The sequence below is a fragment of the Oryx dammah genome, unplaced genomic scaffold, assembly GCF_014754425.2.
Source record: "Oryx dammah isolate SB20612 unplaced genomic scaffold, SCBI_Odam_1.1 HiC_scaffold_18, whole genome shotgun sequence".
Taxonomy (NCBI): Eukaryota; Metazoa; Chordata; class Mammalia; order Artiodactyla; family Bovidae; genus Oryx; species Oryx dammah.
The window spans coordinates 10230869-10241843 of NW_024070202.1; the positions used below are offsets into that span (position 1 = coordinate 10230869).

Genomic DNA, 10975 nt, shown 5'->3' on the forward strand with positions numbered 1-10975 from the left:
GTAACTTGCAAATTCTTTAGTTTTAAGAACTCTGAAAACTAAAACATCTTTCTTGTTGCCTAAGGGGAAAAAAACGAACACTTGGTAGCACTTGCCTTTATGAATAGAACCATGTACAATCTAAATAAAGTTGTAAAGACCGATCATGGATTTGAAATAATTGTGTTAGATATATGTTGTTGCTTGTGGTGAGACAATATGGATGAAAAATCTCTGAAAGATGAAGTGAACTTGTGACCCCAGGTTTTCACCAGCGCTCAAAGAGAAGTCATTGATTTAGTTAAAAAGATATATGAGACCTGATGTGACTAAACTCTCTGGCACTGCTTGCTTTGAAACAGATCTCCCGGAAGGTGGCAGTGGCCGCAGGCCAGGCGCCTCCGTGGTAAGTTCTGCTTCTATGAGTGCGCTGCACACCTCTTCCCTGCGTGACTACACACCCGCCAGTCGCTCCGAGAACCAGGACTCTCTTCAGGTAGCCTTTCTGGGTAGCCTCGTTGCCCCTGCCTTTTGCTCTTTCTTCCTTGAGCCTGGCTTCCTATTTTTACTTCTGTTGCTCTCCTTTTTCTCCCTTCCCTTCCACAATCTGCTTCAGAGCTGTACTACAGGGAAAGATTTTTCTATTTCAGATTTACACTTAAGTAGTTTATTTTCCCTTTAGCATGGGCAAGGAGAAAATTAAAATAAGATTGTAGTAGGTCAAAAAGTTCTTCTGTATAAATAGAGGTACTATTAATTATCTGTTTAGTAAAAGAACAGTGCAGACCTCACTGGGTTCAATCATTTTTCCTTTTAAATTTTGAAGTAATTTTAATTTCTGTTGCCTCAGGCTCTGAGTTCCTTGGATGAAGACGATCCCAATATACTTCTTGCAATACAGTTATCTCTGCAAGAATCTGGGCTGGCCATCGATGAAGAAAGTACAGACTTTCTCAGTAATGAAGCATCCTTAGGGGCAATAGGCACCTCTTTACCTTCCAGACTGGACTCCGTCCCCAGGAACACTGATAGCCCTCGAGCCGCGTTGAGCAGCTCTGAGCTATTGGAACTTGGTGACAGCCTCATGAGACTAGGAGGAGAAAGAGACCCATTTTCAACTGACACCCTGAGTTCCCACCCTCCCAGTGAGGCGAGAAGTGAAATCTTCCCCTCATCCAGTGACCCTGACTCAGCCAGCCAGGACGCCAACATCAATGACAATCTTCTTGGCAATATCATGGCTTGGTTTCATGACATGAACCCTCAAAGTATTGCTCTGATTCCTCCAGCAGCTACAGAAATCAGTGCAGATTCTCAGCTCCCCTGTGTCAAAGACGAGTCAGAAGGTGTGAGGGATGTGGAACTGATGCCTCCAGAAGTTTCAGTGTTTGAAGATGCTGCCATCAGTGAAGGTAGAGGAACCCAAAGAGGAGAAGAAAATCCTTTGGAGGGAAATACTCTGGCTGGGGAAGCAGCATCTCAAGCTGGCGACAGTGGTAATGAGGCTGCCAACAAGGGGGATGGTTCTGATGTTTCAAGTCAGACACCTCAGACCTCAAGTGACTGGCCTGAACAAGTACACTTAGTATGAACTGCACATCTCGGGGCTCTAGTGAATTGCAGGTACAGATGGTATGCTAGTGGAGTATGCTTTACAGAGACTTGATCCACTTAATTCCAACTAATAAACCACTGACATTAGGATTAAAGATGAAGGAGTTCCCTTGAATGGTATAGCTTCATTTCTGATTTTAACCTGACAGGGAATTTCTTCTGTATTTAATTGGATCGCTTTTCCCCTTTATGCTGACAAACAGAAGAGCAGGAGAGAGCAACACAAACGGAATAAATAGCTTAGATTCCACATTCAAAGAAAATGCAGTCCTCTGTTTAGGTCAGCAGTACTTAAATTGAACGTTAAATGAAAGGCTTACTCTGTAATCCTTGGGTGGTTTTTCCTTTAAAAAAAAAAACTGAAAGTTTTCTTCATTCCAGAAGTTGTTTTGGACAGATCTAATAACATTTCATCCCTCCGTCTCTCTGTGCTCTTCTGTAACTTTCCTTCTTCCTTTTTGTCTGAGCGGTGTGAATTGAGGTAGCCGAGGCTTCTCTTTAGCGCTGCATCTACCACGGTGTCGTTAATTTTAACTTCACATGAATCAGAGATCTCTTCATGTCTATTTACAGTCCACTTGTGCCAAACTCTGACTCATGCGCTGACACGGCGTTCAGGTGTGCGGGGTCCCAGAGGGCTTCCAAGCAGTCCCAGCCTTCCTGGAAGTAAAAGGTGCCACTTGGTAGCAGTGATGTTCCAGAATTTAGTGGGCTTTTGTTGCCATGGAGACTGCATTTAAATAAATGTAGCCTGTAGCTTAAGTTAACTAAATCTAATGCTGCTGTTCAAAACAGTTTATTTTAATATTAAAATACAGTTGATTAGCAACAGCGGTGCTGTATTTTGAGACACTTTATTGGAAGTGCAATCATAGTTCTTTGTTTTCACAATTTTACAGTGCATTCTAATTACTAATGGGTGCAATTACTTTTAATGGTAAGTGTTTTATAAAATAGAAAAAAAAAAGTGGAGTTTTCATGAGTTATAGTAAATCCCACAATTATTAAAAAAAAAAAAAAACTCAGTAAAGCATCCTGCGCAACATGTTACCGTGCCTTTGCCTCACCTCAATGGGTAGTTGCCAGTCAAGTAAGTAATTCCAACTTCAATGTCTCTTCTGAAGTAACTATGCTGTATGAATTGCAAAGACCTCCATAAAACCACCCATGGCCTTGCCTTTACAGTAAATATAACAACTAAATGTTCAATCGGTTTGTTTGACTAAATCGCAAATGCTGACGTGTTTGTTCTATTGCACAATACTCATTTGCTGTGTGATTACTGTTTAGTGTTGGAAAAAATCAACTTCCTAGTTATCAGTGTCTTACTGTGAAGAAAATGCTGGTCTTAGTTGTAATTAAGATACAATGGTACAGTGTGTAATTAAAACTAGAATAAACTGTTGGAATCTCTGTTTTACTTACATATTTGAAAACTAGCATAACATAAGCAAAATAGATATGCAACACTCTATTTAATGTTTTGCCAGATTCTTATCAGAAATCTACAGATACCAAAATTCCAGTACCAAGTTTGTACAGGCAAGTCCTGGGCTGGGTGAAAGGTTATGTTAGTATTAATATCCACATGAGCTGTAGTTAACAATTTTTGATTACTTTTTGTTCCCAAACTCTGCTTTTGAAATTTCCTTGTACTTCGAATCATATGGCTCAGACATTATATTAGAATATTTAATATTCCCCCGTTCCCTTAGGATAAACTGTGTGGGAATTGCTCCTGTGCCATGGATATCGGAAGTCCACATTGGTTTTTATTTCCCCAGCTTTCAGAAACACTGATATCAATCCCTCTTAAAATTAGTTGGGGGAAAATATTACCTTTATCTACAGTGTATTACTGTATATGAAACTGAAATAGTCCATTAAAGGATTTTTTTACAAATTTAATTTAGATTGAAAGTATCAACACCAATCAGTTTTTAGATCAAGTTGTAATTTTTCAATACAAGGAGTCTGGGTCCCTCTGAGGCGGCTTGCAGAGCCACGGTGCAGGGAGGAAGTGCGCCGTGTGCTGGCAGTGTAGTCGAGGCTTCTGGCTCCACACTCTTGTGCAGGTCCCTGTGTTTCTGTGGTCTCTCCTGAGCATGAAAACGATCAGGATCCAATTTGTATTTCCTTGGTACATATTTTAAAAACACAGTCACTGACTTAACAATTCAGAAATAAAGTTTGGCAAAGCCTATTTTGTAAACAAGTTAATTTTATAATGTAAGAAAAAATTACTCTAACCTTGACTTGTTATTTGCACTTTCATAGTCTATACTTGATACATTCCCACTTTATATACAATAGGATTCTACAAACGTGTAGATGTTTGGCCAAATGAATGCTGTTAATAATATGTAAAATTCTTTGATTAAACATTTATTACTTAAACTACTTCACTTTTGTCTCATTATAGACTTTGTTTAACCAAGTCAGGAAGCTAATCTTCTTCACATTAAATTCCCTCTAATATGATGGGGTTAATTTGGTTCTTACATGTAATAGATTAATTCCTAATATTTTTTATACTAGCCCACTTACTGAGCATTTTATACCCCAGAGATAAGCCTAAAACTTTGCATGATAATGTGTTAAAACATTGTGACTTTAGCGCTCATTATTTTTAATCACTGTAACTTTCAGAAGAAAACTTACGGTTTTTCCTTGAAGTCTCTAATAGAAACATAGAAAAAGAATTTTAAGATAGTTTGTGAAATTGCTTAGGATAGGAAAATTATTTTATGCCATATGAATAGAAATGCCTGCTTCTCAATCATTTAATTATTCTTTCCCATCTAAGTAATTACAGCAGCCCCCAGCATCTGAACTCTTCAGTGCTCAGGCACAAGTCCCAGACCCGCAGCTGATGCATCACAAGATGTGCCCATGATAACCTCTGAGAGTCATCGTTTTATTTGTGCCTGTCAGTTTGTGGATCCCAAGCTTAGCTCCAGTGTCCGTATGCTGAATTACTCTTTAAATGTTGTTTATTACAGCCACTGATCTCATTTCTGTTCTCTTTTTAGTCCTTGGATCATGTTGCTTACCTGTTAATGAAATAAAAATCTGGTGGCTCAGTGGTAAAGAAGCCCCATGCCAGTGCATGAGACACGGATTAGATCCCTGGGTTGGGAACATGCCCTGGAGGAGGAAATGGCAACCCACTCCAGTATTCTTGCCTGGAGAATGTTATGGACAGAGGAGCCTGGTGGGCTACAATCAACCCATAGAGTCACAAAGAGTTGGACTCAACTGAAGTGACATAGCACGCACTGTGGTTTACCTGTTATGAAATTACAGTCTCAGACTTACTGAAATTTGGTCATAATTTTAAAAGTTACAGTTAGTAAATCACTAAAGAATAAAATTTTAGAATCTAAATATTACACGATAATACCAATTTAGGTTTTTTCCTTTTTCAGGCTGAAATTAAACTCCATAGGAGAAGAGTGTTCATGTGCTTGGCTCTGGGGCTGAGTAGTACTTGTATCTCAGCCCTGGGCTGTGGTTGTAATTACAAGGTCATCACCTAGCAACCGTATGTTACTGCCTTGTCAGTCACTATCTCCTTCTCTCCAGTAGATTTCTTTCTGGAAAGATGTGAGTAGGCAATGGCACCCCACTCCAGTACTCTTGCCTGGAAAATCCCATGGACAGAGGAGCCTGGTGGGCTGCAGCCCATGGGGTCGCTAAGAGTCGGACACAACTGAGACGACTTCACTTTCACATTTCACTTTCCACTTTCATGCACTGGAGAAGGAAATGGCAACCCACTCCAGTGTTCTTGCCTGGAGAATCCCATGGATGGGGGAGCCTGGTGGGCTGCCGTCTATGGGGTCGCACAGAGTCAGACACAACTGAGACGACTTAGCAGTAGCAGCAGCAGCTCTTTCTAGATTATTATGTGATCATTCTTCTAGAAACTGGGTCTAGTCATGCTTAAAGAAAGATAGACCAGAAGAGTTTCCTAAATTTAGCTCTCTGTTGCACTTAGGACTGACAAGTGACTGATAAACTGCTGCTGCTGCTGCTGCTAAGTTGCTTCAGTCGTGTCAGACTCTGCAACCCCATAGGCAGTAGCCCACCAGGCTCCCCTGTCCTTGGGATTCTCCAGAAAAGAATACTGGAGTGGGTTGCCATTTCCTTCTCCAATGCATGCATGCATGCTAAGTCACTTCAGTCATGTCCAACTCTGTGCGACCCCATGGACAGCAGAGCCCACCAGGCTCCTCTGTCCACGGAATTCTCCAGGCAAGAATACTGGAGTGGGTTGCCATTTCCTTCTCTCGATCAACTGAGTGGTGGCCAAACTTATGAAGAAATTACTCTTATTCAGTCTTTAAAACTGTAACTTGAAAATATTCCTGATCAGGATGTAGATATCATCTCTTAGCCAGCCTAGCAACAGTTTACAGACAAGCTGGGAGAAAGATTCATGAGGAGTAAACAGAATACAGAAAATGGTAGTTATGAGATGAGACAGTCCAGTTCTGGGCCTCTGAAGTGCCTACACATCTTGCTGAGTGTGCCAAGACTACAAGGCCTGATGAGGGGTTTGCCTGAGCCACTTTTCAGCATTTATATTGCAAGTAAGCTTGGGGGCAAGAAGCAGGTTTGCTGTAAAAGTGTTGGATTCCTTGTACTCTCTTCCTCAGCTGTGACACAGACCGCTGTGTGTTCGGCATTCATCCAGGCCTGCGGTGTTACCTATGGGAACTGGGGACCTGGAAGACTGACATAAACATGGAGACACTCACTCTGCATGCTGCACACCCTGAGTGATAGAGGCCTTTGCCTCTGATCAAGGATCCTGTGTCTTCTCTCAGCATCCACAAAACTGATAGGCTAACTTATTGGATAAAGTCAAACCTCGGATTGTTTTGGCAGCAAGGATTGGAATGCTGACAGACGCTTTTCTGGAAGGTGAACCATTGGGCCAGGTTTGGGAATATTCGATTCCCTGGAATCAATCTGGTATTCAATGCTGTCACTCAAGATAGATTAAAGATGGGGGAGGATAAGTGTTCCCACTGGCCTAGCTTTTACTGAACAGAGTTAATGTTTACAGGCTGAATGGTAGAATTAGGGTTGAAACAAGCTGTCCGAATATACCTTGATTGTTGCTAACTCCGGCATGCAGACAAGAAGGAATGTTTTCATGACAAAGGGCCAGCAGTTCCTGTGAGGGACAGAAGGTGCCAGGGACTACAGGGTGACCACAAAGGCGTGTGTGAAGAAGAACGAAGCCCCTGGACTGTAGTTTCCTCTGATACTGGCAGGCATCACCACTGCCATAGGAAAGAGAGCTTTGCAGGTCTTCAGGCACTGGCAGGGAGCAGGGGGTGGGGGTAGGGGGAAGAGACCAAAACAATTAAGTCTCCCCCGCAGCAGCCTACCTCCCCCACCCCTGGCTTCCTTACCCTCTCAGCTAAGGGACAACGTGATGTGGCATCCATTTGCCACCTTTTGTTTATAGCTCCTGACTCACGCAGTTTAGACTCTTCAGCTCGGAAAAGGGAATTTCTCCTTAGTGGAGAAGGGAAGCTTCCCTTATAGTGGATTTCTTTGGCTGATTAAAAGTCACTCTGCCCCCAGCTCTGAAGGTCTAATGGAATTGATGTGTTATGTGCCCACAGGTCCCTGTCTCATAAGTGTCAGTGGGGCTGTTCTTATTTAGGGACTGCTACGTGCATCAATCTGATTTCAGTGTTGACCATCTGGTGCTGTCCATGTGTAGAGTCTTGTTTTTTTGAAGAGGATGTTTGCTGTGACCAGCATATTCTCTTGGCAAAACTCTACTAGGCTTTGCCCTGCTTCAGTTCACAGAAGAACTGTGCAAAAAAGATCTTCACAACCCAGACAATCACGGTGTGATCACTCACCTAGAGCCAGACATCCTGGAATGCGAAGTCAAGTGGGCCTTAGAAGGCATCGCTATAAACAAAGTTAGTGGAAGTGATGGAATTCCAGTTGACCTATTTTAAATCCTGAAAGATGATGCTGTGAAAGTGCTGCACTCAATAGGCCAGCAAATTTGGAAAACTCAGCAGTGGCCACAGGACTGGAAAAGGTCAGTTTTCATTCCAATCCCAAAGAAAGGCAATGCCGAAGAATGCTCAAACTACCACACAATTGCACTCATCTCACACACTAGCAAAGTAATGCTCAAAATTCTCCAAGCCAGGCTTCAGCAATACGTGAACTGTGAACTTTCAGATATTTAAGCTGGTTTTAGAAAAGGCAGAGGAACCAGAGATCAAATTGCCAACATCTGCTGGCTCATGGAAAAAGCAAGAGAGTTCCAGAAAAACATCTATTTCTGCTTTATTGACTATGCCAAAGCTTTTGACTGTGTGGATCACAGTAAACTGTGGGAAATTATGGAAGAGATGGGAATACCAGACCACCTGACCTGCCTCTTGAGGAACCTATATGAAGGTCAGGAAGCAACAGTTGGAACTGGACATGGAACAACAGACTGGTTCCAAATAGGAAAAGGAGTACAACAAGGCTATATATTATCACCCTGCTTATTTAACTTCTCTGCAGAGTACATCATGAGAAATGCTGGGCTGGAAGAAGCACAAGCTGGAATCAAGATTGCCGGGAGAAACATCAATAACCTCAGATATGCAGATGACACCACCCTTATGGCAGAAAGTGAAAAGGAACTAAAAAGCCTCTTGATGAAAGTGAAAGAGGAGAGTGAAAAAGTTGGCTTAAAGCTCAACATTCAGAAAACGAAGATCTTGGCATCTGGTCCCATCATTTCATGGGAAATAGATGGGGAACCAGTGGAAACAGTGTCAGACTGTAGTTTTTGGGGCTCCAAAATCACTGCAGATGGTGACTGCAGCCATGAAATTAAAAGATGGTTACTCCTTGGAAGGAAAGTTATGACCAACATAGACAGAATATTAAAAAGCAGAGACATTACTTTGCCAACAGTGGTCCGTCTCATCAAGGCTATAGTTTTTCCAGTAGTCATGTATGGATGTGAGATTTGGACTGTGAAGAAAGCTGAGTGCAAAAAAATTGAAGCTTTTAAACTGTGGTGTTGGAGAAGACTCTTGAGAGTCCCTTGGACTGCAGGAGATCCAACCAGTCCATCCTAAAGGAGATCAGTCCTGGGTGTTCATTGGAAGGACTGAAGTTGAAGCTGAAACTCCAATATTTTGGCCACTCATGTGAAGAGTTGACTCATTGGAAAAGACTCTGATGCTGGGAGGGATTGGGGGCAGGAGGAGAAGGGGGCGACAGGGGATGAGATAGCTGGATGGCATCAGCGACTTGATGGACATGGGTTTGGGTAAATTCTGGGAGTTGTTGATGGACAGGGAGGCCTGGTGTGCTGCAATTCATAGGGTCATAAAGAGTCGGACACAACTGTGCGACTGAACTGAACCTGCATCAAGGTGAGAATGGGGCCTGAGTCCCTCCCCATTTTGCTGCTTTGTCCCCTCTCCTGTGGTCCAGCTGAAACAATACAGAAGTCCAACAAGAGAAAGTGAAATCACTCCTTTTGTTAAAGACTTGGTAGCAGCCCAAGCATTCAAGCCATTTCCCAGCATACGATTGCAGCCTGCCTGATACAGCCACCCAGTACTCCAATTTGCTGCTAGGCTCCTCTTGAAACTAAATGCCTGACCCCTGGAGGCCTTGGGAGTCACTGATGTGACATCTCCACTTTGGGGTGGGTTGCCTGGCAACCAACATGGACCCAACAGGCCTTGCAAGTCAAACAAATGGTAAGTTACAGAGCATAGCCAGCCTGACTGCTGCAACAAGTATTTTGACTACATGAAAAATCAGTAGCTATCTTTGGGGGGATATTTTGTGTATATCTTCATTTCCTAAAGAAAAGCCACTGGCTTCGTCAGGAGTCTCAGTCCACAGAATGCCTGGGTTTGGTTCAGTTGTTCATTAGCAACTTTAGGAAAGCCCAGCATTATTTTCCTATAGCTGTAAATAATTCTGAAATTGTGAAGTATTCTAAAAATATGGCAAGGCAAAGGAACCGAAACAGCTAAAACTATTTTGAAAAAGAAAAAGCAGGGAAAGTCATTCCACCTGTTTTCAAAACTAATCAAAACTGATACTGATGGAGGAAAAGACACATACATTGATAGAACAGAGAATCAAAAATAGCCTCCTTCCCATATCATCAACTGGTTTTGACAAATATACAAAAATGCTACAACAGAGGAGGAACAGTGGTACTAAATAATACAGGCAAAAATAGGAACCACTGAACTGCACACTATACAAAACTTGAAGTAGATCATAGATAATATAAAACTTTTAAAAAAACTTCAGAGAAAAATAACAAAATATCTTTACATTCTAGATTAAGCAAAGGATCTTACACTTGGTACCAAAAGCATGATCCATAAAAGGAAAAATTTATGAATTGGACTTAATCAAAATGTAAAGCTTTGTTCTGCAAAAGACCTTATGAAGAAGATGAAAGTCAAGCTACAGACTGGAAGAAAATGTTTGCGAACCACATATCTAGAATATATAAAGAACTCTCTAAACAGTAAAAAGATAGACAATCCAATATAAAATGGAAAAAAGACATTTCACCAAAGAAGACGTATGGCTCTCAAATAACTACCTGAAAAAACCGTTAACATCGCGACCGAGTAGGAAATGCATGTTTAAACCATAGTAAGGCACACTACTGGAGAAGGAAATGGCAACCCACTCCAGTATTCTTGCCTGGAGAACTCCATGGACCGAGGAGCCTGCCGAGCTACGTCTGTGGGGTCGCAGAGTCAGACACAACTGAGGGATTCACCCAAGGCACACTACACACCTCTCAGGATGGCTCAACTTATTAGTAGCATCAACACCAAGTGCTGCCAAGGATCACTCATACACTGCCTGTGGAAATGTGAGAGAGCACAGCCTCCTGGGAAACAGCCGAATAGTTTCGCTAAAAACCAGCTACACTATACAGATGACAAGCGTCAACTGTTGGACACTGATGACAGAGAAGTAAAAATTTAGGTCCACAAACCTGTACACAATTGTTCCTAGCAGCTTTCTGCCCAACACTGAAGTCCACCAGAATGTCCTGTAGTAATGGCATGCTTTACTGCAGTAAATGGAATATTTAAGGGATGAACTAGTGACACAGCTTGTAACAACTGGAATGGGTCTCAGGGGGTGTTCCTCTGAGTTAAAATCATCTCAAAATGTCACACACTGTATGGCTTCATCCATTTAACATTTTTAAATGACAGGTGGTTACCACAAGTCACGGATGTTGGAGGGGAAAGGAGGTGCGTTTGTAACTCTAAAGGGATAGAAAGAGGACCTCTGTGGTGCTGGAACAGTCTGCATCTTGGTTACCATAGGGGCCACACGAGTT

At 42.2% G+C, this 10975-nt stretch overlaps 1 protein-coding gene across 2 annotated transcripts in view; it reads left to right on the forward strand.

The window, feature by feature from the left end:
- ANKIB1 (ankyrin repeat and IBR domain containing 1) overlaps positions 1-3998 on the forward strand; it is a 158701-nt gene extending 154703 nt beyond the window's left edge. For both annotated transcript variants that reach the window (XM_040260264.1, XM_040260265.1), the window contains exons 19-20: positions 342-475; positions 830-3998. In XM_040260264.1, the coding sequence (XP_040116198.1) occupies positions 342-475; positions 830-1570 (875 nt within the window). In that variant the 3' untranslated portion in view covers positions 1571-3998. The remainder of the gene's footprint in view (positions 1-341; positions 476-829) is intronic.
- The last annotated feature ends 6977 nt before the right edge of the window (positions 3999-10975 follow it).